The 27,464-nt window shown below is 41.3% G+C and overlaps 1 protein-coding gene and 1 long non-coding RNA gene across 6 annotated transcripts in view; one reads left to right on the top strand and one right to left on the bottom strand.

Annotated features, from left to right (window-relative positions):
* dgkq (diacylglycerol kinase theta) overlaps nt 1-26,393 on the top strand; it is a 31,581-nt gene extending 5,188 nt beyond the window's left edge. Inside the window, exons 2-23 of one of the 2 annotated variants that reach the window (XM_026184536.2) lie at nt 581-660; nt 4,815-4,914; nt 5,009-5,094; nt 6,640-6,765; nt 7,914-8,067; nt 10,820-10,897; nt 11,054-11,145; nt 12,015-12,229; nt 12,584-12,674; nt 12,834-12,888; nt 14,035-14,096; nt 15,644-15,794; nt 16,016-16,054; nt 17,540-17,655; nt 17,883-18,034; nt 19,130-19,278; nt 19,406-19,584; nt 20,471-20,571; nt 20,778-20,924; nt 21,004-21,115; nt 21,201-21,353; nt 23,541-26,393. In XM_026184536.2, coding sequence (XP_026040321.2) covers nt 581-660; nt 4,815-4,914; nt 5,009-5,094; nt 6,640-6,765; nt 7,914-8,067; nt 10,820-10,897; nt 11,054-11,145; nt 12,015-12,229; nt 12,584-12,674; nt 12,834-12,888; nt 14,035-14,096; nt 15,644-15,794; nt 16,016-16,054; nt 17,540-17,655; nt 17,883-18,034; nt 19,130-19,278; nt 19,406-19,584; nt 20,471-20,571; nt 20,778-20,924; nt 21,004-21,115; nt 21,201-21,353; nt 23,541-23,639 — 2,537 coding nt within the window. In that variant the 3' untranslated portion in view covers nt 23,640-26,393. The remainder of the gene's footprint in view (nt 1-580; nt 661-4,814; nt 4,915-5,008; nt 5,095-6,639; nt 6,766-7,913; nt 8,068-10,819; nt 10,898-11,053; nt 11,146-12,014; nt 12,230-12,583; nt 12,675-12,833; nt 12,889-14,034; nt 14,097-15,643; nt 15,795-16,015; nt 16,055-17,539; nt 17,656-17,882; nt 18,035-19,129; nt 19,279-19,405; nt 19,585-20,470; nt 20,572-20,777; nt 20,925-21,003; nt 21,116-21,200; nt 21,354-23,540) is intronic. The other variant, XM_026184545.2, reaches the window with a different exon arrangement.
* LOC145430368 (uncharacterized) lies at nt 10,057-17,981 on the bottom strand. Of its 4 annotated transcripts, none has more exons than XR_013910920.1 (6): nt 17,631-17,892; nt 15,992-16,666; nt 13,911-14,078; nt 12,568-12,662; nt 11,999-12,247; nt 10,057-11,172 (listed from the first exon to the last, which is right to left on the bottom strand). It is a non-coding gene; the product is annotated as an uncharacterized LOC145430368 (long non-coding RNA). The 4 variants fall into 4 exon arrangements; XR_013910917.1 differs by having other exon boundaries at nt 11,999-12,662; nt 15,992-16,186; nt 16,259-16,666; nt 17,631-17,876; XR_013910911.1 differs by having other exon boundaries at nt 11,999-12,662; nt 17,843-17,981.
* Nucleotides 26,394-27,464: the final 1,071 nt, after the last annotated feature.

Raw genomic sequence — 27,464 nt, 5'->3', positions numbered from 1 at the left:
TCATTTGGTGTCCATCTATCCACACGATATGACAAAATATCACGATACTGTGCTGATTTTTCTTTTACTTTTTACCCACTCCAAGCGTCACAATCTGAAGACAAAATCAGTCTTTTTGTTCGGTGCCGCTTTGTCTGCCTGTGAGCATCAGTATCGTATCATAGTTTCAATAAAAGGCTTTAAAAGTTTAACGTCAGGCAGAGGAACAGAAACAAGCGTCGGTGCCCTGCATGTCCGAGCTGCTTTCTGAGAAACCCCCGAGGTGTGCTGGAGGTAACGTCAGCTGTAATGAATTAAGAAAATCGTGCTCCAGGTGAAAGTGATGGTTTGCAAAATTGCACTGAAACTTTTTGAATCTGTACCTGTTTAATTCATGCCGTGCTTTTTTATTTTTTTTTATGTTTGTGCGACGGCTGTATTTGTGTTAATGCCTGCTGCACACACGATTTACCACTGAGATGCAGAGATTATCATATAAATATCATAAGAAAAAGCATCTCTTTAACAACAACTCAGAAAGCCGAGAGAAACCCCGACAGTGTTAATGGTCTCTGACTGTGCTCCTCTGTCTCCTCCTCAGTGTGTAACTTCATGTGTCACGAAAAATGCCTGAAGACGCTGCGGAAGGTTTGTTCCTCCATGACTCCGTCTCTGGTCCAGGTGAGTATCCAACATACGCTCATGCTCCAAACTCCAAATGAGCCAAAATGCGTCACTACAGACACGGGACAATGTTGGCCCGATGCGTCTGGAGTGGGAGCAACGAGAGTAAAAACAGGAGGAAGGTGCTGTGTGAGAAAACAGAGAATTTACATTTATTTCACAGCCAGTTACTAGTCCGTACAGACATTTGCACATCTATAAAACCTTCCTGCATTGAGAATACAAAGCAAACGTCGCTACAGGATGTTTTCTGTAACATACACGTGGTAGTTGGTTCGGAGTGGAACCGCACCGAGACCATCTCCTCCAAAATGTCTCAGTGTCGTTGTTTTGGTTCGCACCCGTTTTAAACAGACTAAACACTGCAGGTGAGGAAACACCTTTACTTTAATCTCTGGACCCCAGTCCGGGAGCCAATGGGACGAAGGCAGGGATCCCCAGACGTGATGAGATGGGGTTTATTTTTACACCTTGCAGGGCTGAACTTCTTTAGGCATTACCCATCAGAGAACGAGAATGCAAACACGATCAGATCAGACATCAGCCGGCCTTTAACCGACCAGCTCCCCGGTCCAAATGCAATTATGCTGATGTGCTCAGCTGAGAGTCTGGTGCATTTACTTGTAGAAAGTAGGCGCCATGTGCGCTGCCTCCTGCACACTACACCCATGCATCCACCCGCATCTAAACCACACAGAATATTTCCAGTAACATGAAAGCATCTGAAGAGGACTATTTCCTGCTCGCTGCTGCATGTGAGCGAGGAAAACTGGAGAATATTCCAGTCTGATTCTCACAAATGTGTCATGAAAAGTTCAGCTGCGAAAGTGGCTTTATTGTAACCTCTAAGTGAGAACTGACTTTTTATGTAATTGTGCAAACAGGAGACTAAATCACACTGTAAGCCACAATAAGACTAATAAGCTGATGTTACACGGTTACACGGTATACCGTGTATACACAGTAGGTTAGGATCTTTGGCTTTGTGTTCACAGCTTAAAGAAAAGTTCAAATATTTATTTAAACTAACAAGTAAACAGTAATTTAATATTTCACAATAAGGATTTCCAGCAGTCCATGTTTGTCAGTCCGCACGCTCAAGTGGTTCAGAGTCGCTTAAGTTCAGGTGTGTGTGTGTGCGTTTGTGTATAGCATTTATTGTTAGCAGTACTACCCAGGTAGTGTGTTATATTGAGCTCTCATAAGCCAATCTGTCCAGAAGCAACGCAGCTTGCATCACAGGTGGATTAATTTGTCTTACTCGCACAATTTCATTTGATTTAATTCACATTTTCTCGATTGTGAACAGCGGCCACATGAATCCACCACTTACTGAATTGCGAGAATGCAACTCATTGCTACAAAACGTGGCTGCAATGTAATTTATACAAAGACCGCTTGTACAGTACATTAAACTTACTTCCTAGCTTACTTAGTACTTAGAAGTACTTCCTTCCTACTCTAAGCTCACAAGTAAATAAAAAAAGAATAATAATACAACACTTAAAAGAAAACTAATAGAATTTACATACTTAGCTAACAGGACTTAGCTAGCTGTTAGCACTTAGCTAACAGCTAGCTTGTTATGCTAATTATCCTTAAAAATAAAAACAGAGGTATATCTGGATCAAAACAAAAAGTGTTCTCATTTACCAACAAGCAGAAGAGTAAAAGCCAACTTTGTATCTTCAACCATAACTTTTTAATCAGGACTAAAGAAAAAAAAAACTCCAGATGAGTTGCTCCAAGAAGCATAACTAGCATCAACGTTGTTCTCCTGCGCAACTCAAATTCACAAGCACCACACAGTGTCATAGTGCCACCTGCTTGCATTCCTTGAGTTAATTTTATCAGGCAATTTTTGTGAGTTAGGGTTGAAACAAAATGCTTATTTTCAAATCCGGACCTGAACCTCTCACAGACCACCTGTCCACTCTTTAATAAGTATGTCTGTCATTGTCTCAGGATCTAAGTGACATTCAGAGCCCTCAAAGAGTCTGTTTACTGTAAATAACAGTTTAGAAACCAAATCAGAGCAGGGATTTAGCTTCTGCTGTGGACTTTATCACTCTGTATTGTAAGAAATGAAAAGCTGCAGAGACTTCATTGCACTGAAACAAGTGGATAATTGTGCTTCCAGTGAAGGTGACATTCTAGAAATGGCCCATGGTGAGTGAACAAACTCTACCCAGCAGAACAAACCAGACATAATCAGCCAACAAAGTTATAAAATGAAAGCAGCAGACCTGCTTTGTTCTGTCAGCTTCACAGTTTGCTCTCCAGCCCTTCTTTTTATTGTCTCCTTCACTTTTGCCGCCTCGCTGAAACGCTACACACGCGCCGACACGATGTTTATCGATCAGCACAGCACTGATCACTGAGCTTGACTAACTGCTGCACCGATCAATAGCCCTGCAATAAACACGAGCAGGCGGCAGCAGTGGTGTTTTCTCCTCACCTGCTTTTAATGTGAAATATCCTCAGGCTCCTTATTATTGCTCAGGCAGCTCTTGGGTCAGGTTTAACTAAAGAGCGTTCAGTATTTCTACCCTCCGACCTGACAAGCAGCAGCTCCATTATAAGCACAAAAACGGCGCGGCACAAAAATAATCAAACAAAACACAAATGGAAAACAACAGCTCAGAGTGTGGTCTGTGTGGTGCTTCACGTAACATACTTTCACTAGACACACTGAAGTGTGATCCAGGAAGTCCAGTTTGGAGGTTTGGACACCAAAACACTCAGCTTACAGAAATATGATGGACAGTTACCAGATTATTATTACAGAAACCAAAACCTGAAGGCAGCAGGGCCCCTCAGAGGTTTCCTACATGACAAGTATCATCATGATCTTCTTATCACCTCTGATAGTTGACTGGTATCTGTGCTCAGTGCAGTGTTTGATGTTGCTGGTCACAACATTGTAATGAAGAAATTAGAATACGCAATTAGCATTAAAGGAAACGCACTGTACTAGTTTGAATTGTATTTATGGGATACTTCCTGGTATTTTGCATGCAAATTTTGTTGGAGATTTCCTCAATCACCTAAGGGTCTGTGCTGAAGCCAAACTTTTTACTTTATACATGCTTCCCTAATGTAATATTATTAGAAAACTATATATTTATATGTAGATGATAACCAGTTATATTCATCTATGACATCATCTGACACAAGTCAAATTGTATTTCTCTCGATAATGAAATGTCGAACAGTAGAGATGTGCCATAGCAGAGTAACAGAAATGTGGTTTTACGTACATTCGGTACAAGTTTAAGATCATCTGAATCAGCATAACAAAATAATATGGTATCATCTGCGTATAACTTTACATAACACAGTGTCATCAATATAAAAACTGGAAAAACAACTGAACCCATAACTGAGCCTTGTGGGACACCGTTAAGCATTAGTTATCATTAATGTCGCCGACATCTCTTCCCAGCTCCACGGCTTTTCATTCGCACATTCGTGGAGTAGAATTAAAACTTAATGTAAATACACTGTGAGCTGCCATACGGCTGCGTTCACGTTGTTCTGGGGTGTTTGGCTCTCTTGGATGTGATGCAGCTGCAGGCCTTCACTCTGCCCCTCATGTTTGAATGTTATCTTCTTACATAACCTGTCATGCCGCTTCAGTGGTGGCTCATTATAAATAAAGGATTTGGAAAAATGCAAAACTATAACAGATCCCTCTGTCCTGACGGTCTCTTTATTCATTATAAACATTTCCACTCGGTCATTACAGTAAAGTACACAAGCGACACTGAGCGAGGAGCGTTAAAGTGAAGGAAAAACAGAGCAATAAAATGCATTTAATCATTTCTTTTTAAGAAATGAAGAGAGGTCATTGGATCAAACATGGCAATTACAACAACAACAACAAATAACAGCCATGATATTTACAGCAACATTTGTAAGTCAACATAAAAACTGCAGCCAACAGCTGTATTTTGATGGGGACTATTTTAATCAGAGGAGCAATGCAGATTTACAGACTGTTTGGAGCAGCAGGAGCAATGTGCTGTTTTGTTTTTGGGATTTTGTTTTTTTAATTAAGCTCTGTATTCATGGACAGCCAATAGGCTGGAGGCTCAGTGTTGCGTTTACTTTGTCTGTTTGTTAACATACATTGCTGCTGCCCCCTGCAGGTGCCGGTGGCTCACTGCTTCGGTCCCGCCGGTCAGAAGAAACGTTTCTGCTGCGTCTGCAGGAAACAAACAGAGGGAAGCACGGCGCTGCGCTGCGAAGGTCAGACCAGCACCATCACCAAGTAGACCAGTGGATTAAATCTCATGAGTGATTTTTTTATTAGCGTGTGTGTGTTTGCGTGTGTGTGTTTCAGTGTGTGAGCTGCATGTCCACGCTGACTGTGCCATCTTCACCTGTGCCGACTGTCGCAGCTGCCAACTGGACGGGATTCTGGAGCAGGTATCGCTTTAAAAAATATCAGTATAAATATAAAGTGTTTCCAACAGTAAGCTGGACTAAAACTACGTAGGCCAATGCTACAGTTTTCAGTCTGACCTCATGGGGGCGCTACTGAGGACTTTCTCTATGACGTTCACAATCAGATCATAAAAGGGCCGAACCAGAGAAGTTCAGTCAGTTTGGTTAACAAACGGGCTCTTCTTAACTGGCACAGAGATGCTGTGTTAAGGCCGTGTGTTATGTTGTAATGCACAAAAACACCACCAGAGGGCAGGCTCTATAGGTGGAAGATGCAGCTGAGCTCAGCGAGCTGTGAAACATGACTGCTGGAAGTAGTTTAGAGTAGACTCCAGCTACGTGATCTATCAGTGAGCCGTTTGGCACATCGATCGCTTTAATAATTATTTTAGGTAGTTTAATAGTTTATTCTGATCCCTCACATCCATAGCTATGACGACTTTATTGTAGATTTTTATTGTATTTCTTTTTAAAATACTGACTTTGTTAGAAGTAACACAAGGCCTCTGAATTTATTCTCTTATATAATACCTGCTGCTCTCTGGTGCCAGCTGAACCCTCAGCGTCCACTCATCTCGCGGTTTTGGTTGGTGCTTGTGCAAACCTGAAACTGTGTCTAACTCAGTTAAAAACACAAACAGGAAATAAAGCAGTCGTGGTGGTCGTCTCAAAGTGTTCTGCATCAGTGTTCTCCATCTCTGTGCTTCTGCAGTGAGCGATCACTGAGACGTGCTGAAATGACCTTGTCTCTCACGCTTCATCCCTTGGTTTGCACGCGAGGTTACCAAAAAAAACGGGCGCATGGCAGGGATGCTCTGTCCTCTGGCATCTGTGACATCATTTTTTGTGACAACAATGAAAACGATCAGTCACTCCTTGAACTGAAGAGCAGGAGCTTGAGAAAGTTCATGCATCAGTATTTTCCACTAAAGGAGAGGGAAGTGTCACCAAATGCAGACTTTGTGATTAAAACTGCTGTGAATATTGAAGTGTAATACCATGTGCACAAGATGAGATAGTAGATATTTCCACCTTAAAAAACGAAAACAAAAATAATTGATAACTGAATTCCTACCTGACAAATTTTCTATAGTTTGAAATGTAGGTAGCGCCCACTGTGCAGCTAGTCTATAATAGAAACTGGGCTCTGTGAAGTAGTGATATTGATCAGGTCCAGTCAGTCTGACTTTAATCAAAGACGTTGTAAGACACTTCAATGAGGATGTCTGCTGTCGGTTCAGTGTGTGTAGCTCGATCAAAACCCATCGATCGCTCACAGTCTGGATAAAAAGTGAAAAGCATGAAGCTGATCTCCTGCAGAGCTGATGATGGCAGACAGGCTGACAACAACCCCGGGAAGCTGTCGTCGGGTTTCAGCCCATCTATTCACACAGTGCACTTTTCTTTTTCGGTGCTTTCCTCCTCACAAATATGACATTTCATTTTTACATCCTCCTCAATTAGCTGCGGCTGATGGGGACTATTTTTAGCGCTGGACTGAAACTCATTCTTTTCTTTCTGCTCCAGGATACATACCACCACCACTGGAGGGAGGGAAACCTGGCGTCAGCGGCAAGGTGTGAGGTTTGCCGGCGTTCGTGCGGGTCGTCTGACGTCCTGGCAGGGATGAGGTGCGAGTGGTGCGGCATCACGGTGAGAATCAGCGAAAAATGTGTCAGTGTTGATTTCCTCTAGGGTGGGGTTTAGGTTGGGTTTCAAGCAGCTCAAGTGCTAAAACATGCAGTGCCTCTAACGTCCAGCAGAGGCTCCAGTCCAGTCATGACACCTGTACAGTTGATGAATTAAATTCCATTAAGGTTTAAAGCTTCACCCCAGCTAACTGGAGTCCCTCCATTCCCAGACTATTCTCTTCCTAAATTTAAATTGAACCTCTTTGAGATCATTTAGCTGTCTCTGGTCCTGGTGATACAGAAACTGTTAACAAGTAAAGGTGATTCCTGAGTCTCCACAGATCCACCTTACCCCATAGACCAGGGGTGTTGAACTCCAGGCCTCGAGGGCCGGTGTCCTGCAGGTTTTAGATCTCACCCCGGGTCAACACACCTGAATCAAATGATTAGTTCATTACCCTCTGGAGAACGTCAAGACATGTTGAGGAGGTGATTTGACATTTAAATCAGCTGTGTTGTAGGAAGGACACATCTAAAACCAGCAGGACATCGGCCCTCAAGGCCTGGAGTTCGACACCTGTGCCTTAGACTGTATATATAAGTTTCTGGACTCAATATGAAATTTCAGCTGTAGTTTTTTGTGACCTCTTTGGGAACCAAGAGCACCCATATTTGGATCAGAGGGTGGCATGCGTTATCAGCTAAACTACCAGCTAATGCTAACTAGCTTGGTTATCAACCTAATTTACTTACTTAGAAATGCTCCAAAAGGCTCCAACAGCACAAACACAGTCCAGAGGTGCAGTTCAAGTGAAGCCCTGCTAGCAGCTAGCTGAACTGTCAGTCAAAGAGGCCACGCCCCTAATAATGTAAATTTTAACACTGTACAGGTGTTATGAAGGGGGGATTAGCTACAGATACTAAAGCAGTGTGTGTATCAGGCTGTAAACGTGTCTATTTCTGCTGTAAAGTTTTAACATGGAGTCTGTGGGGACTGACTCGCTGCTGGAGCCCCTTGTGGGCGTTAGAGGAACTGCAGGTTTTGGATTTGTCTTCCACCCTCAGACGATGAGGCTGATAAAACTCTGAGATCACGGGTGTTACATGATGTTTCACTTCCCTGAGCTTGGTGTGTGTAAAGTGACATGTTGCTTTCCCTCCCGCCTGCAGAGCCATGCAGCATGTTACCTCGGCATGCCGGCAGAGTGCACTCTGGGACGTCTGCGCTGCATGCTGCTGCATCCGGCCTGTGTCCGCCTCGACTCCAGAAACTTCAGCAAGATGCACTGTTACCGCATCGCTGAGAGCTGCAGCCACGAGCTGGGTATGCACTAGAGATGGCACGATACCACTTTTTTATGTCCGATACCGATACCGATATCATAAATTTGGATATCTGCCGATACCGATATGAATCCGATATAGTGTTTTTTAATCAACAAAACTGTTTTTTAAAATATCTTGCTGCATTTTGCAAGTCTGCAAGTTCATACTCAAGTTTAAAACAACAACTACACTAAAGCTATTCTGTTATACCTGTATACAAAAAAAAATATTTCATAGTTCAGCAATACTGATCAATCTAATAAACTTAAACCTACACCATCCTCCCTATTCTGGTATTTTAAAGAGTACTTAGCGTAAATATTAAGCAACCTAACTAATAGGGTTCCAACTCCCAGCAACAACAAAAATAAATAAATAAAAAATAGGGAACCACCCCTCACGCGCCACCTCATGATGCTTAATCGACGTAATCAACCTTAATTTGATGCAGTGTGAAAAAAAATGCACAGAAATCAATTATTTTTCAAGAAATATTAAATAGATTCAACATCTTTCTTCAACAAAATTGCAGACTGCACAGATGGTACCTTCCCAAAGTAAAAAGTACTATAGCTTACTAGGGTATATTAGACTTAATAGTCACTATATACAGTAATTGACTTCTATTCATTTTACATCAAATTAAAACTTTGGGTGTCAGATAATTATTTATTAAAAGCTCGACATTTTAAATGAGAATAAGAAAGAAAAGTATGTCTTTGTGCCCCCTTTTCCCTGTTCATGCCCTATCGGCCCCCCTGGCTAAACTTTGCTAGATCCGCCCCTGCACAGTTACCAGCGTCAGCTACGTAGAAAAAGATCCTCGAGTAGAAAGTAATAATAAATAAATTCTAACAACAGCTGATCAAGCTTAAACGTGCTGCTGTTGTTCAGCCGCTGGTTTCCTCTTTCTGGTGCAAAGTGGGCCAAAAACAAACAAGAGAGACGGACTCGCAACAGAAAAGCCGATCAGCTGATCGTTAAGCAGTTTCATGATTGAAGTAGCAGCAGGAGAGAGAGAGAGAGAGAGAGAGAGAGAGAGGCAGTCGCTTGTTAAGCTTAACGCAGGAATGCTTTACAAACATTCAGAGATGGACTTACACACTTGCTTTACTTCTCTCGGGGATAACTTTGTCGGAGATGAAATGCCGGGTTGCTAGCGAAGCTCCAAATGCTATCCAGACCACCGACAGGTCCTGCATGCCACAGCCGCTCTATCACGTGATGCATACTGCTCCGACTGCTAACGTTCTGAGGTGAGTTACGGCGTGTTGCAAGTTTTGCGAGGTGCTTTCGTGATATTTAATGGATCGGATTACATTTTTTATTTTTCTCCGATATCCGATCCAGTAATTTAGGTCAGTATCGGACCGATACCGATACGTAATATCGGATCGGTCCATCTCTAGTATGCACACAGTGAACCCCGCCTTACAGAAAATGTTCACACTTCAAAAAAAATAAAGATTTACATCATCGGGAGTTAATGGGAGGCAGGTCTGCACAGCAGGAGTGAAACAAACACACATATGCTCCTCCAGACCACATCCTTTGACGCTACTGACACAAACTGTGTGAACCGCAAACGCTCGGCTCGTTTCCTGACAGCTTCACTGCTGATCTGAGCTGTGAAACTGAAAAAAGATGTTTTTAAAGAAGTCAGGATGTGAATAGTGCAGACAAACATCCAAACGCCGAGAGCTGAAACACGAGCCCCTGCAGGTTTCAAAGGGCCAAATCGCAAAATTCACAAAAACACTTCAGGGTGTTTCTGTTTTCCAGAGAATTCTTCCAAAATAAAACTCTTAACAGCAAAACAAATCAAAGTCAGAGCTCAGGAGGCTGCGCGTGAAGAAAGGCAGCAAAGTCAGAAACAGCCAGAGTTCATTTTCATCCTCCAGACGATCTCCAAAGTCTCACAAGATCTGAACTCACTTTTCTACTCTGTTTGTAGAAAGAGTTGAGACACTGGAAATTAAATACAGAATTTGATGATTTTAAAATCTGTATTTTATTCACAATAGAACACAGAAAACATATCAAATGTGTAAACAGAAAAATAAGATATGAGCTAAAACTCACAGGTTGGTGAATCTCTGCCCATCGTTACTTCTGAGAAACTCTGCCTCTCTAAGATGCTCTTCTTATACCCGCTGTTTCTTTTTAGTATTACTTACGTTTCCAGCCTTTTCTTGCTGCGTACCAACATTTTGAGACTTGTTTCTGCCATCAAATTCAAATTGAGCTTATAATTTTTGGGAAATCTCTCAGTTTAAACATTTGTTCAATTGTGAATAAAATATGGGTCTATGAGATTAACACATCATTGCTTTGTGGTGGTTGGTGTTGTGCTTCTATGCTGAAACACCAACTGTTGTGGTGCTGTCAGAGTCCTTTTGTATTTTTTAATTGATTGCTGATGCTTTGAGTTGATGCACCTGTATGAAAGGTGCTGACAAATAAAGTCAAACAACAACTAACAGTAATAAACATGGAGCTGAGACAGACACAGCGGCCTCCTCACAGTGATTGTAAAGACGTTTGTCTTTTTCTTTCTTGGCTGGTGATATTCTATTACTTGACAAATCCACAAACTAAGATTTCAGACGTCAGGCTCTAAATGAGAATAAGGTGAGCTGCTGATCTGGGTCTGTTTCAGGTTGTTCCAGCTTGTTGAAATCTGATCAGGAAGTTCTGTGTCCAGTAAACTGTCTCACCTGACCGGCTCTTTTCCTCCATGTTTCCATTAGATAACTCCGATGATGCTGATCTCTCTGCTGCAGCAGCGCCAGCATCCAAAGACGGTCAGCCGGCTGCCTCAGAGTCAGGTCGGTTCACCGTATGTCTGTATACAAGCTCCCTTTGTGTTTCAGAGGTTTTATTAATGACCGACTGGTGGATGATACAGCTGTGGAATAACATTTCTGCTTGCAGATGTTGCAGTCACATCTGGTTGTGTCTGGTTTGTTTACTGTGACCCACAGGTAAACAGTTTCTCAAGGTGTTTGATGGCGACGATGCAGTCAAGCGCGGTTTCTTCCGACTGGTCTCAATCACAAAGAATGAGGAAGTGGTGGTAAGGGCTCTGCTTCCTCCCAAAAACCTGACACACACACAGACACACACACACCAAGACAGGTACTACTACCTCTTCTACCACCGAAATCTCACACAACTTTCATGGAACACAACTTTCAAAATAAAAGCAGTGAGCTATAATTCTGTAAAAGCTATTTTTAGTAATATGACACAGAATGGTGTCAGAGGAATATCCCGAAAACCGTGACTAATCTTGCTTCTCAGTAAGACTGTGTCTAACTTTGACCTTGGTTGGATTTGAATATTAATTAAGGAAAGATTATGAAATGAAAAACCAGGATTTACATAATTAAATAGTTACAGATATGAAAGGCTTAAAACCCCCAAACTTATGAGTAAAGTCAAAATTATGGCGTAAATGGTTTAAAAACTTTTCATATACAAATTAACAATAAGTTACAATAAAAACAAATCAAAATTTGACTCAAACTTAAAAGAAAAAAACAAATCAATAAATTAGAAGATGACAAATGATAAAACTAAAAAAAAATAGTCAAATTTCTTTGATTAAAAAAAGTAAGAATTCTTTAAAAAAGTTTAAATTTTGTCCCAAAAACAGGAGAACAGTCAAAGTTCAGATTTTAAATCTTAAGTAAAATAAATTAAATAAATAAAATTCATAACTGTCAAATGAAAAGTCAACATTAGGTACAGCAATAATTGAGAATATGAAAAAAGATTATGAGCTAAAGAGTAAGGCTTTTAAGTAGTGACAAATTGAAACCAAAATAAAGACTGTAAACTAGAAAGTGAGTTAAATGCCTGAAAAAATATACTTCTTTTTAGGCATTTAAAAAAACAAACAAAAAACCCCCATAGCTCTATGATACCTGTGTTGTCCTGCAGGAGGCGGCGCTGAGGGCCTTCTACCTCCCCGACGACCCTCAGGACTTCGAGCTGCACGAAATCGGCGGCCCGCAGCGTCTGCACAGCGACGACATCCTGAACCGCAACGGCAGCCCGGACAACAGGAACTCGCTGAAGGACGGAGGCGACTCGTGGCTGCTGAGGGCAAAACCCCGAGTCACTGAGGTCATCAAGGTGTACACTGACTGGCCCAAGTGAGTTTAGTCAGGACTCTGTCCACCACAAGAAAGCAACCTTTTGTCATGTACTGTGTATAAGAGATGAACGTAGCCACTGTGATGTCACCCACTGGTTGAATCACGAGGTAGCCCCGCCCACTTTGATTGAATCAAAATTTCTGACATGATCATCGTCCTGTATATAGTCCTTCAAACGAATGACTAATGAGACCATAAACGTGTACAGCCACAGTTGTTTGCAGCCAGAGGAGTCGCCCTCTGCAGGTCATTGGATTTAATGCATATTTAAGCCCATCAAACCTGGAAGCTACGTCCACCGTTACACATAGAGTCCCTGGTTTTTGTCAACTAACTGTTTTTGTGTTTCAGGTCAGGCGTTGCTTTCATTTCGGTTTCCGTCTCAGACAGCAGCACGACGTCCTCGGTCCTCGCCGAGGTTCTCAGTAAGCTGGACAGACAGGTAAAATTACAAGTGTTAGACGCGTCCAGGCTAATATTAATGCCTGAATGAACATGAGCAGGACATTTGAGCAGTTTATACTTCAATCGGCAATTTGAGCTGTTTATGTAAGTTCAGCCCTGAAACCACTGATGGTGTCGATGATATGTGCGGTTTCAGGAGGAAGATCTATCAAAATTCTCTCTGCTGGAGGTCTGCATGAGCAGCAAGCAAGGTGAGAACTACCCGCATGAGGAAAAACAAAATCACATTTTGGTGACTGTGAAGAAAAATAACCCAACTTGCAGCTGACCTGGAAAACGAGTATGAGCACTGCGGTAGAGCACATATTAATGCTGACACGATGATGATGCGGTGTTATTCATATGTCCCTATTACATCGTTTATCACGCCTCTTTTCTACAGCTCGACCAAGCAGGACCAACTACAGGAACCATATTGTTCTTGTACAGATTTAAATCTTATTTTATTATCACTATTAATAAAAACCATTCATAGATTTAAGTTTTAAAAAAAAAGCTTTGTCTAGAAAAACAATCACTGATTTCAAGCTTTTCATAGAGTTCAGCATTCTGATGTATGAGCCACACCTATACGTCTACAATCTTTTATTTAATACTTATTTCTGACGAAACTTTACACCGGAGTACCAGTATGAAGGTCAGAAATTGCAAGGGTAAAATTTTAATTGCAGATAGTTTAGATTACAAATTTATTTATGGTGAGAAAAAAAATTTAAGTCACCGATTAATTTAATATAATATAATATAATATGATATAATATGAATAAGGTCTTACAATCTTACTTAAATCTTACTTTGTACAGCCATTAATAAACAATTATTGAAATAGTTTTTTAAATAGGCTACACCCATATTTGTTGCATTTCTGACCACGCCCCCTATTTTGAGATTGCCTTTAAGCCACACCCAATACAGCTTTTGATTTTCTTTTGTTTTATGTTAAACTTACTTTTTGAGACGCTCAGCCAATATCAAATTTCAGCCATGTTCTCAGAGAACATGCACGATCACAATGAAATACATTAGGTCTCTAGAACACGTCAGAGTGGGGTTTTTTTGTAGATCCATTTTTGAAGTGGTTCGTGGTCAGCGTGGAGCTGCTTCTGGCCCATGAATATTTTCAGCTCAGTTTAGTGTTTTGAATACTTCACCCACACCTGAGCTGCACACAGTACAAGCCGCTGTCATTCTCTTCATTTTAAACATTACGCACCTTCTTCAGCGCTTCTAAAACCATAAACCTGGACCTTAGAGCAGAGCGTGGAGTCTTGCCATGCTCTGCAGAAGCTCTATGTGATACCGGAGAAGGTCATGACCTTTCTGTCTCTGTCATCCAGTGCAGAGACAGACGCTGACTCCTCATGAAAAGCTTCGGGACAAACTGCGGGAGATCAGGAAGGTAAGAGGACAAACAAGATTTCATGAACTTTCATAAATGCCAACGCTGAGAATAAGTGATGCATTTAATTGTTGCCTTTTGCACATCCAAAGATTAGTGACTAGCCACGTGTCTGAGGTCAGATTATATGAATATATTCGATTATATTCACCAAGTTAGGGTAAGGTTTTGGTAGCGCCTGTGTGTCATTCTGTCTGTAAACACGATAGCACAAAATTTTTTGAATGAATTCTGATAAAACTCTGTAAGAGTGCAGAGTGGGCTGGTGTTGGCGGTCCATTAGAGCTTGGCTTACATCCACTGAGGTCTTTAACTTCATGATTAATTGGTGGAAAACTGACTTAGAAAACATGGTTCAACATATAGAAGGTCTCGTCCAACATAATTTGACCTCTGACCTCTCCTACAAGGTCAGTAGATTGATGTGAAGGTCACAGTGGTAACAGGAATATTTACAGCTTTCTAAAGCTACGTTTCCATTGTTGATTGTGTTTATGGTGGAGTGAGTACTGTCAACAAAAAGAGGATGAGCTGCATAGTTAAAAGTATTCTGCAGTATAATGTTGTATAAAAAGTTCTGTTTATTGTCCTGTTATTTACAAATCAGTATTTATTATCCGTTACCAGCTCCTACATAATGTTTGCTACGCTCACCACAAACCTCTTGAAGTATGTTTCATAAGAACAAAGAAAAGAAGTGTTTATGAGCGTTTACAGCTCAAACACAGCATGAGGAAGAAGTGCACCGCAGCCTGCTGATGCTTGATGTGTAGACAGATTTAGCCACACTGACCTCGGGGTTGTTGGTACACAGCATCGTTTCACTTCTCTTTTTTATTTTGATTATACGCTTTTAACACCCAGCTTTAGTCTGGAGTTTAATTTTAGTTACTGTAGTAACTCTGACAGAGACACGTGTCACTAAAATAAACATCACTTTTTTTCTTCTTCTTTTTTTTGCATTATTATTATTATTATTATTACTTTAGTTGCAGGTATATAAGTCTGCTAAGCTGGATATCCGAGCTGCAAATATAAACATTTTTACAGTATAAAAATAATGGTTTCTGCAGAGGGTGACACTCTTTGGTTTCTCTGTGGCAAAGCCGCCAGCATCAGGTAGCTGATTCTGCTTCTTTCGGCGTCTCCTGCTGTGCGTGGTTAGGATCTGCAGTCCTCGCAGGGATTTCAGTCTCCTCTCGCTGTCAGACGTTTCCATGTGTTAGACAAACGTGTTAACCACTCCACTGTGGAGCCACTCGTTATTCAGTTTGCAAAATTCATCTGCAGGTGTTTACATAATCTTTTATTTTGTCTGCATGTTTTCTGTTTTTGTGACCATCGAGAGGGAGAGGGAGGGGAAACGTAGAGATGACGGGCAGGTAAAGGTCGGGGACTCGTGGTCTGCATCCTAACCGCTTGCCTCGAATTCAGTGAGCTTTGTGGTCATTCCTGCGTAGTGCCTCAGTTAGATCGTAACCATAGTACAGAATAAAAAGATGGTGGACGCACCCTGACGTGGTGATGTGGCGTCGCGCTATGTGCAGGTGTCTCTGCGGCAGATGAATCAGACTCGGTTCTACATCGTGGAGAACAAGAACCGGGCGGTGCGGGTGGAGCTGCTGATTGGAGGGCTGCCCCCCCTGCTCACCACAGAAAAGTACACGCAGCTGATCGAGGAACACCTCGCCATCAAGAGTGAGTCGCTTTAAAAAACGCATGCTTTCCTTCTGTGGCGCCCTCTGGTGGGTGGATGTGAACCAAACGTGATTAAAGCGTGTGACGAAGTTAAAAAGTGAAGCTCTGTTGTGTTTTTATTCAAACCGAAGTTTTATGTTCAGGCTCATTTCCCCTTAACTGTTAATTTCAGGTTTAATTCTGCCGCTCTGACTCACCTGTCCTCCTCTTCCTCTCTGCAGGTCACCTGGTCACCATCAGCAATTTCTATCTCAATCAAGGTGAGTCGTCCGTCATGAAAGCAGCCTGCTGGGCAGGTTTGAGGACACATGTAGTCTTTCCTGGCCTCCTCCTGCTCAGATCACCTTCTGTAGTTTTCACACTGGTTCTGTCCCACGAGGACTTCTTGTGTCCTTATGGGTAAATAAATTTGAACACATCTTACTGAATTTATGTCAGAAGAAATCTGTGAACTGCAAGCTAACCATGGTGAGAGTGGGAAGCAGGACTCGAGCGTCGCCTGATGGACAGAGACGGATAAATACATGTTTCTAAAGAGGACGGGACTCTCTCTGAAATGCGCTGCTGTCCAGATCAGTTAAATGGTCTTCATGACTCACTGACGCTCACTTATGAGGTGTGATCAGAAAGTTCTGGGGAGTTTTCCATAAAAATCTAAAATCTCTTTTTCAAGGTCATCTTCAGGTGCAGCTGAACTCCTGTGGTTTGTTGAAATGGTGACTCTTCAGCTGTATTTTTCTCTGTGCTCAAAGGTGCAGTGAGGTAAACCTGCTGAGCAGGTAGGGTGCGTTGAACACTGCGTTGAGTGGTGGCATCATTGGCGTCGTTTCCTTCGGTTTTCTCCGTCAGAAGTCTGTGTTCGCTGTGCAACCCTGGGGGACAAATATTTAAATAAATGATGATAACGCTGACGGTCACACTGCTGGCCCAATGAACCTCAAAACCATGACTTTGTATTATTTAAGAGCAAATTCTTTCTGATCACACCTGGTTTCCTGTCTCAGTGATGAATGTTCATATTTAACACAGTCAGAGTTTCTAATGATGAGCTCAGTGCGTACAGATCCCACAGCTCAGCCTTAGTATGCTCTAAACACTTGGTTTCAGTTGGCTTTTTGTACCATTGGCTCTATATGATGTCACAAAGAGTTATATTCCTAATATGGTCATCTCAGACCTACATGCTCCACCCCCTTCTGTTTAAACCTATAAGGTATGGCTGTCTTAGAAGAAAGTTAGCAGCAGCTGATTTGAGATAAACTGAGGGTCTGAGACATCAAACTCAGATTTTTCCTCTGTGTGTGTGTGTGTGTGTGTGTGTGTGTGTGTGTGTGTGTGTGTGTGTGTGTGTGTGTGTGTGTTGTAACAACCCTTTTGGGTTATAGCACCACTAGGGGGGGTTGCCCTACTGTTGTAGTAGTTGTGGGGGTCTCCTAGTGGGTGTGTGTTGTTAGCGGCAGCCATTCCATGCTGCTCATGTTCCATTGTCCGAGGAAACACCTTACTGTTGTAACGGCCTGGCGCCGACGACTACCGAACCCCGCACATGTATGTATGGACAGAGTAGAGCCGTGGAGACCTGGCTTGTATGGTCTTATGTTGCTGATAATGAATAAAGGTCTGTTGTTTAATTTAACTGACTGGCTTCGAGTTATCCGGCTAACCTCCACACCACATGCCCGCTGGACCTGCTAGCCGCTCCTTCCTTGCCAGACTGCTGTTACAGTGTGTGTGTGTGTGTCCAGGTGCGGTGGTGTTGCAGATCTCGTGTTTCGCTGAAGCGGAGAGGATCTACATGCTGACTAAAGATACTTCGATCAACAACAAGACGCTCACCTCGCTGGTCATTCCGGCGATCACGGTAACTGTTGTTCAAATACGCCTCATTAAACTCAGGCTCTGCGAACACACTCTTAGCACGAGGAGTTTTGGTGTCTTCTTACCGAACCGAGCAGATGTAATGAGGCTGTGGTGCTTAAAGAGCTCCAGGAAAATCTCTGGAAACAAGCACACTGAATAAAACCATTCAGCTTCCAGATGTCTCTTACCTCTGCCCAACATCTCACCAGCATCGGGTTTTCCTTTCAGCAGAACACGCTGGGAGCAGACGTGTGTCCTCTGCTGGTGTTTGTCAACCCGAAGAGTGGCGGTCTGAAGGGGAGAGAGCTCCTCTATGGTTTCCGGAAGCTCCTGAACCCTCACCAGGTCTTCGACATCATGAACGGAAGCCCGCTGGCCGGGTGAGGACAACAACACACCTCCTCGGTGAAAGCAGAGGATTTTCCGACGCCGTCACTACTTATTTTATAGAAAAAATCATCACTGTAGACACAGCAGTGGGTTTGCAGTTAGCAGATCTCTTCTGATTTCTGGTGAACTTTTCGCCTCACTGGAACCATAACCAGCAATAAATTTACTTAGAGACGAATTATTGTTATGTACCCCTTCATAACACCTGTACAGGGGGACGTTCTATAACTCACCTTACAGTTTAATTATTAGGGGCGTGGCCTCTGTGACTGGAATAAATGTGCTGTTGGAGCCTTCTGGAGCTTTTTTAATGCAGTTATCTGACCAACCTGCTGTGAGGTTAACTATTTCTAGGATTTTATTTGGATGTTTTTTTTGTTTATCTGTGTCGTGTCTAATTCAGCTAGCTATCATTAGCTGATAACTTAGCTCCACTTCTGGGAGCCAAATATTGAGATAATATTAAGGGTTCAAAATGGTGGAAACCAGTGGGTTTCACATGTAGTGTGTGACACTTACTGGCAAACCTGGCAACATTTCCATCAGTATGCTGCAGACCGGATTTATCACCATCAAAGTTAAAAGGTGATACAAAATGACGTTTGCCTGTTTATTTATGATGTTATTGTTATAGTTTGTTAGTAATTGTTTAGGTTTTAACCTAATTTTTAAAATTTGAAACAGAAGAAAACTGAAGTGGTTGTGCTTTCTAGAAAGAGTTGCAAACAACCTCAACGCCATGCAGAACAACTGAAAATAAATATAAGACTGCAGGGGGATGCGACAGAGTACAAAGAGATGAGAAATTACCACAAAAAAGACACAAAACAGCTAACGAGAGCCACAAAAACCATTGCCAAGTAACATAAAAGCATCTCACGGAGCCACAAAAAGCTGAAAAAAAAAGCATTGCAGATTCAACCCAGCAGCAAACAGTGAGGCTGCTTCCAGTCTGGGCAGGTAGTCTGTGGAGGGGTACCAATCTCCTAAAGACATTTGTGAAGTTTCAGTCGGTGTCAGAAATGTTCACCTCGTTTTAAATTGTGGTCATCGCAGTAAAACTGTCTCTACTGTTCGCTCTGCAGCCTGCACACGTTCAGGGAGGTTCCCCGGTTTCGGGTGCTGGTCTGCGGGGGCGATGGGACGGTGGGCTGGGTGCTTGGAGTGCTGGAGGCTGTAAGGCACAAACTGACCTGTCGCGAACCGCCCATCGGCATTGTACCACTAGGAACAGGTGAGACCAAACGCTGCTCCTTTTATTTGTTTTCTAATGCAGAGACGAGTTCCTGTTGAGTCGATTTGGGCACTTGGCAGTTTTTAACTTGCTGGTAAACAGTTGAGTTTGATTTGTGTCCTGTCAGGTAACGACTTGGCTCGTATCCTGCGGTGGGGTCCAGGTTACAGTGGTGAGGACCCTTACCACATCCTAGTGTCGGTTTATGAGGCTGATGAGATTCTGATGGACCGCTGGACCATCCTGCTGGACGCCCAGGATGTCTCAGAGGATGGCAAAGAGAACGACTTCTTGGAGCCACCCAAGGTCCGATCCAAAAGCATTATCATTATTAGATTAAGAGATAAAACATAATTTCCAAAAACCTGAAACATGTTCGTGGTCTAGACTTTACAACCAGGCAAAAGTCCATGAACTAACAATGGTCATGGTTAGTTCAGATGCATCTGTAACAGCTGGAACAAGAAGTTCCACTGACTGCTTCCCGAAAGCCAATCAGCTGAAAACATCCTGCAGTCTGGTCATTCTCCTGATGCCAGAAGTGAAGTACAAGCTTGTTGTTGCCATTTGATTCAGTTTCAGCTGCTCACAACTTTCCTTTCATACAGAACAGAAAGGATCTGGACTTCCTGGGAGTTTTGTTCATGTTAATTTGTTCCAGCTATCAGCTGAACTTTGGAGGGAGGTGGTTTTTCTCCTGGTGTGTAGAGGGGCTATGATGTCATCCAAAAACACTCCACTGATGTTTTTGCACAGCTGATGCCAGAGCGAGTTAGGAAAAACCCATAAACCCAAACAAACTGTTTGTTAATTTTAAGGATATCTATGAACTCCACAAGCTACGGTAGTTTCCGCTGCCAAGGTGGAGCCCAATGGTGGTCGATGATTGTTTGACAACAAGATTATGCACAAATTTCACAGAACCCGAAGGGAGGTGGACAGGACACCTCCCTTCAAAGTAAAAATGTAACAAGCCGTTAAATTTTGGGATCACTTTAGAGAAAAAGTGAAATAAATCATATTAGCCTCGGTGGAGATCTCGGTTCTCTGGGTATCCCTGTAGTTCTTTTTGTTTTCACAAGTTAGGGTTGGTTTAACTTCGCTCAGGTTGTGGATGTTTCCGTTTTTTATACAGATGCTGTGGTGGAAAAAATGGATAAAAGTATCATGGAAGTATCTGTCTTTCCCTCAGATTGTCCAGATGAACAACTACTTTGGTCTCGGTATCGACGCGGAGCTCAGCCTCGACTTCCACCTGGCTCGAGAGGACGAACCCGACAAATTCACCAGCAGGTGAAAATTTATGAGAGAGCCAGAATTTTGTGGTCGATTGTAATTTCCCATTAAAGTTGACGCTTTATGAATAAGAGTTACGATTGTTTTCTAGTTGACATCTAGTGGTCATCAGTGGTATTGCACTTTACAGAAAGTACTGGTGCGTGTTTCTGACAGTGAAGACCACGTTTCCAATCAGCCCTTTTGCTTCCTGTCTTCCACAGGTTTCATAACAAAGGTGTGTATGTGAAGGTAGGCCTGCAGAAGATCAGTCACACCAGGAGTCTCCACAAAGAGCTGCAGCTTCACGTGGATGGGCAGGAAGTCCCATTACCCAACATAGAGGGGCTAATCTTCCTCAATATACCAAGGTAACACACACACACAGACACACACACAGACACACACACAGACACAGTCTTGACCTCACGTTCATCTTCTTGTGTGTAGTTGGGGTTCAGGTGCTGATCTCTGGGGGTCAGAGGTCGACAGTCGCTATGAGAAACCCAGCATCGATGACGGCCTGTTGGAGGTGGTTGGGGTCACAGGGGTCGTCCACATGGTGAGACAATTTAGAGTGAAGAAGTACAGACTGGTTTTATCCAGAGGGTTTACCACACTGTGTGTGTGTGTGTGTGTGTGCGCAGGGCCAGGTGCAGAGTGGTTTCCGTTCTGGGATTCGCATTGCTCAAGGGAACTACATCAGGCTGACATTGAGGAAACCGATACCAGTCCAGGTGGATGGAGAACCGTGGATCCAGCCGCCGGGACACATCATCATCTCTGCTGCTGGACCAAAGGTACACTCCGTTTGTCCCTGCACGGCTTCCGTAGTGTTGGTTTTTTTACTTTAGTGAGTGTTTTTTTCCATTTTTATAGAAAATAACATTTGAACATAAGACAACAGAAGAAGGACCGACCAAACAAAAAAACAGAAGGGGGATTAGGCCATCTAGGTAGAAGTTTGACATACACAAGGTTACAAGTTGAAAATTATGTACAACTCAGATACTCAGTAAGAAAACATTTACATTTCTTCCAGTATTTTTCACATTTTTCTGAGGACAGTCTCAAGGAGGTTAGTCGCTCCATAACGTGAATTTCGTGTGTTATTTCTGTCCAGTCCGAAACAGTTGGAGGTTCCCCATTCAACCACTTGCGTATTATAGCTTTTTTTGCTGGCTTCCTGTAATATCTGTAGCAGGTATCTGTCCTGTTTCTTCAGTCCAATTGTTATGTTGCCTAAGTAAATGACACTGAAGCTCCCCTCCACCTGTAACCCAGTTATCTGCTTGGTTCTTTCAACCACTTCTGTCCAGTAGGGGGAGATTTTAGGACATTCCCAAAAAATATGGAAGTGGCCTACTGAAGTATATCCACATTACCTCCAACATTTACTATGTTCAGCATTTTTACTTCGGAGTTCTTTAATCTTAGGGGTGATTTAAAAAAAAAAAAGAGAAGCTCTGAGTATTTTTCAAAGCCATGAATCGGAGCTTGAAGTAGTGGCTATGGTTTCACATATATTAGACCAATCTTCTTCAGATAGGTTTATTCTGCCTCTTTCTCCCATCTGAGTTTAATGTAAGTGGTAGAGTTTCCTTTCTATCTGTAGTATTGAGTAGGTCATAGAGATTTGTTTTTTTGTCAGTTTCCCTTTACATGCATCTATAAAAATTTGAACTAAAGGCTTTCTCTCCTTGGACACAATAGCTGTATTAAAGTGATGTCTTAATTGGAGATATCTAAAGAAGTCACCCCTCTCCAGGTTGTTACTGTCTGACATTGTTGAAAGGTATTTAAATCTTTTTCAGATGATATTTTCCAATATGCAGTAATGCCAAAGTTGCACCAATATTTAAACCTACTATCAATTTTGCAGGGGTGAATTCTGTGTCATATGCTGGCCAGTGTAGTATTCTTGCATCACTTTCAAACATTTTGTCTCTAAGTAACCTGAGCCAGATCCTCAGTGGTACTTTTATGCAGTTTGATACTTTGCAATAATGGTTTATCCCCGAGAATAGCCGGGAGAGGAACATTCCGTAGTGTTTGAATGTTTTTGCTTTGATGTCTCTTTACTGAAAGAAAACAAAGTTTTCTCGTTGTACTACGTATTTTAGTTTATTCAGGATGTTTGAGGCATGCACTCTTTGGTCTTTCGTAGTTAATTCAAAATAAAAAGCAGCTGGTTCTTTGACTTTTGTTTCTAAATTCACAAACTGAAATTGAAAACCGTGACTTCTGGAGTCATCCTGTTCCTCAGTGTTTACAATCACACCAGGGAAATCGTAGCCAGAGACTGTGGCACAACCAAAATTATTGTGACCGCGTGCAAAGAACTCACGATCTCGTCGCCTTTGAAATGGTTGCTTCAAAGACGGGGATCAGGTCTGCAGCTAGTCGCAGTCAGTTTCAATCTTGAAATCATCAAGATGGCAATGAAACAGCAATTAGACAGAGTTATCTCTTATCTGCTATCAGTCTGTGATTGGATGGGGTGAAGTTGGCAATTACATGCAATCTTTTTGTGAAAATACAGCGATTATTGTGATAATCGGCAAAAACTGCAAATTAAACTGCAGAAATTAACTTAAACTATTAAGTCCAGACAGATCCTCATGGATGCTAATGATTAATTCATGTGGTCTCCTACAGTTTGCATAGAAGTTACTACTCTCCCGATGGTACTTAAACTATTAAAAGTGTGATGCGAATGGGAAATGGGGAATGTCTTCAACGTAAAAGTAGAACCTTTTGTAACATGTTAAGTTCTATGGTAAAGAGCAACTTTACTTTGGAGATGATCTTTACAGTTGCATTTCCTGTAGTTTACCTTTACATGTAGCTTGTTATATATTATGTATACACCTGTAGATGATCTGTGTTTTAGTTTGGAGCCGCTCCTTGAATATGTTTGTGTGAGGAAAAAAACTTTGTTTGGGGGTTTTTAGGGTTACACTTCTGTTGTCTTCTGCTGTTTGTAGGTTCGGATGCTGAGGAAGTCCAAGCAGAAGCAGAAGAAGTCATCAGCTAACATGAGGGACGGACACTCGGATAGTCCTTCTTCCAGAGATGGACACTGACCCGATCACCCGATAATGGCCATCCTGCCTGTTATCTGCCTCCTGCTACTGCACATGGGTAACCGTTTTGGTGCCAGCAGCCAGCTGTGAATTCACTCATGTAGTTTTGCAGCGACACTAACAGGCCGCAGACGGACCACAGACTCGTGGACGTTTACCGTCTTGCAAAGTGGGAGAAAGTCATGGATCACTTGGGATTGCATTTCATGCCTACTGTCCAGGCGCCGACCATTTAGAGAAATCACAGTAACCGTGGTTAATAATTCCACTCCTAACTTTTTTACTTAACAGTAAATAACTCACAGCAAGATGTCTGCATAGACTGCAAAATAAATTGTGTTGAATTTTGACCATTTCTCAGTATGAATAAGCTCTGCGCTGGAAAAAAAAATCTAAACAAGTATTTAAAGTGTCTGTCCGGACGTGACTGTATATGTGCAGTAAGTAGCAGTACTCAGTGTCAGCTGATATATTATATAATAACTTTAGTCGTGAAAAATAATGTGCAGCTATAGAATAATTATGACCTCAGTGTTGTTCTGTTTGTCATCAGAAAATATGAAGAAAGCGGATGCTGAAGACAGCGACGGGCAGTTTTTAAAAAAAAAAGCTGTTACTACATAATGTTTCTCGAAAGCAGTAATTTCCTGGGAGGCCCCACTACCCTTCTTCTTCTTCTTCTTCTTCTTGATTTCTTGTGTGAAATCCTTTAGTAATATTTACACACAGTGTAGAAATTTTACACTATTGAGCGTAATTAAAGTCAGATCAGGGTGAGCTATGCTAAGCAGGGTTAGCTGGAAAGAAGAACTGTTTATTTTTGACGCTCACACAGATTAGTCTTGCAGTAAAGCTTGTCTTACATAGAAATGTGTTTACTGGAAAATATAAAACAAGAGAAACTCCAAGATAATTTGGAATAATTTTAAAAAATACCAAAGGCCACCTAATAATTTAGTTTCAATCAGCAGAAGAACATATATATATATATATATATATATATATATATATATATATTTATATGTGTGTGTGTACAGTATAACATACAAGTGCAGATTTCTTATAAGAACTACAGAACATCCAGTTAGGATAGCATTAAAGAGACAAACATTTTTCTGACAGGAGCCTGTTTTGATATTTTTGATGTTTTAATTTTTTACATTTTTTAATTTTTATTTTACAGAAGTGTGTGATGGCACTTGTTCAAACCCTCAGGTTATTTGAGATACTGAGAAACAACCCAAACAGTGGCCATTTAAATCAATTTAATTTTGAAAATTGTGTACCAGATACGAAAATTAGCCTAATAACACTCCTGTAGCAGTTAGTAACTGTGCCAGCTTGTTAGCTAGTTTTTTTTAGTCAGTTGTGTGCATTAAGGCACATTGAAAGTATGTTTACTAAACAGGATTTTTGCTTTTGTTCATTAAGTTAATTTGCAGCTAAACAAAACACAAACATCTTGAAGATGCAAACTAAGTGAATGGTTACTTAGCTAGCACTAATCTTTACTTTTGGCTAGTGTAAAAGCGTGACTAATATTTTGTAACCTGAAAATGATTCATTTGAGTCCGTTTTTAAAATGCAGAGGTCAAAACCACTCAATAAAAGTTATTTTAAATTTTTAGACATTAGAAAATTAACTCACTGTGTGCCATTTTAGTTACAGTTGCCAGCAATTATCTAGAAGACCTGTTACATTAAAAGAGCTTACTTCTAAGCTAGTTTTCTCAATAGTAAAATTATTAGCTTAGCAGGCTAGTTAGCTACTTTAAAAAAAAGTAAGCTATTCAAAGATTGAATTTGTTCATTGTCCATATCAGGAACTAAAAACTGAAATAAAACTCTGTTTTCATTTCCTGAAAATTGAAAAAAATGTAGCTAGGTAATGTAAGCTTAAAATATTAGCTAGGGTAACTAGCTATAACAGAACTTTGCTATGTGTAATAGTAATATTAGGCTACTTATTTTATAAGTCAAATTGAGGGTTTCAGTTAAACTAACCTAGATACTATAGTGTTAAGCAAGCTTATAAAGATAGCATATACAAATGAAATAACAAATTCAATTCGTCTGAATGTTACTGAAATAGAAAAGGTAAAAAGGTCAGTGGTAAATGTAACCAATGAGGTCAGGTATAAAGTAATTCAAATATTGTGTAAGAGGTGTGTTGACCTTGCACAACAATCTAATAAATCGAAATATTTCATTTTCAGTACCACTTTGTAGATGATGCTTTCGTCTGATCTAAATTCTGTATTGCTGAATTTATCCAAAAATCCCAACTTAATCTAAACCAGACCTAAAACAACAGAGCCAGCAGAGTCCAACCTTAACTTTTATCTCCCCCTTTTTGCTGAGTCCTGCTCTTTAACCATAAAGGAAGGACTCAAAGTTGAGCTCCATTTGGCATTTTAAAGACTCTGAGAGAAGGGACTTAATGAAAGGGGCACTTTGTTCATATTCCCAGAGTATGAAGTAGCTCAAAACTTTGAAATAGACTAAAGATCCTATGCTGAAGGTTCCAGCTCTTGATGTAGCCTCAAAAACATTCAATAACTGTACTTTGGCTGTAACTTGTACACTTAAAATCAACGTGTGCTTAATAGATTTATTTTCATGTTATTTGGTGCTAGAAGATAAAATATGTATAGTTGTTCTGTGCTTGGTTTGAGATTCGAGGATGTTGTTTTTATTTTCTAAACCTTAAAATGAAGTTTATGAAATCTGACTAATGAAGGTGAAATACCTCTCGATGGCTTCATTCAACCCTTTTCTGCAGTCGCTCTTTTGGCCAGTTTCCACCATTCTACTGTTTTACATGTTACCCGTTTTTTCGTTTTTCTGTCTCATGCAAAGTTTCTGCATTTCAGTGTTGTTAGATATTCATGTTAAATATCTCCAAAACTGAAATACTGAATTTCTATTCAAGTCAGTTTTATTTGTATAGCACCAAATCACAACAGCCACTGCCTCAGCTAAACATAAAGTGATTGGAAAAATTAGCATTTGTATGCCTGAATTTTTTTTTCTTTATCAGTTAACCCGTGCATGGCTACAAAGTACAGCCTGAAAGCTCTATTAGCTGCCCCTTGGTAGGCCTCCTTAAAGTGGCCAATCAAGAGGAAGTGGCTTTTTAGCTCCTCTGGAGTCTCAGAATAAAAGTATAGAGTTTGGAAATAAGCAGAATAGGTCTCCTCTGATAACATCACATGTGGTTAGTATATAAAGATAAATTAGTTGTTGTAAATGTTGAAAACCTACCAAATTATGATTTATAACTCTTTAAATTTCACATTTCCTGGTTTCCCAGACTCGTCGTCCACAAGTGAACCAGACATCAGCTTGTAATAAAAAGAAAATGAAGGGTGGGAAGACACTTTCATACACAGCAACATTTAATTTTGGTTCACCTATTCTAGAGAAACAAACTGCAGAAGCTGGTGGACACACCAGGAGGCGCTGCAGAAAAAGGATTAATAATGAACAACAGCGAGGGTTTCTGGCTTTAAACAGAGGTGCAAGTCGACCTCTGATTGAAGTGCGTTCAGGCAGGTTGTGTTTTCCTACACTTGATGCTGTGTGTCTACTGGCAGTAGGATGTAGCTGTGTAACTGTACACTTATGAAGTACTGTCAGAGTGTTTGTTACATGAAGTACTGTAGCTTTGTTCCATGTAGAGCTGCGTTTTTGTGCTTTTACAGCAGCGTTTGAGCTCGTCTTCACTGATGACGATGAGTAAAACTGCTGCAGTCACACCTTTGAAACACTGCATACACCCACCAGTCTTAATGTGTTACCACGTTCTTCTGGTCAGTGAGTCCT

Source organism: Astatotilapia calliptera, chromosome 2, assembly GCF_964374335.1.
Source record: "Astatotilapia calliptera chromosome 2, fAstCal68.1, whole genome shotgun sequence".
NCBI classification, from domain to species: Eukaryota; Metazoa; Chordata; class Actinopteri; order Cichliformes; family Cichlidae; genus Astatotilapia; species Astatotilapia calliptera.
Note: the sequence above shows the minus strand (reverse complement) of the source record. Positions and strands in the feature narration are given on the sequence as shown.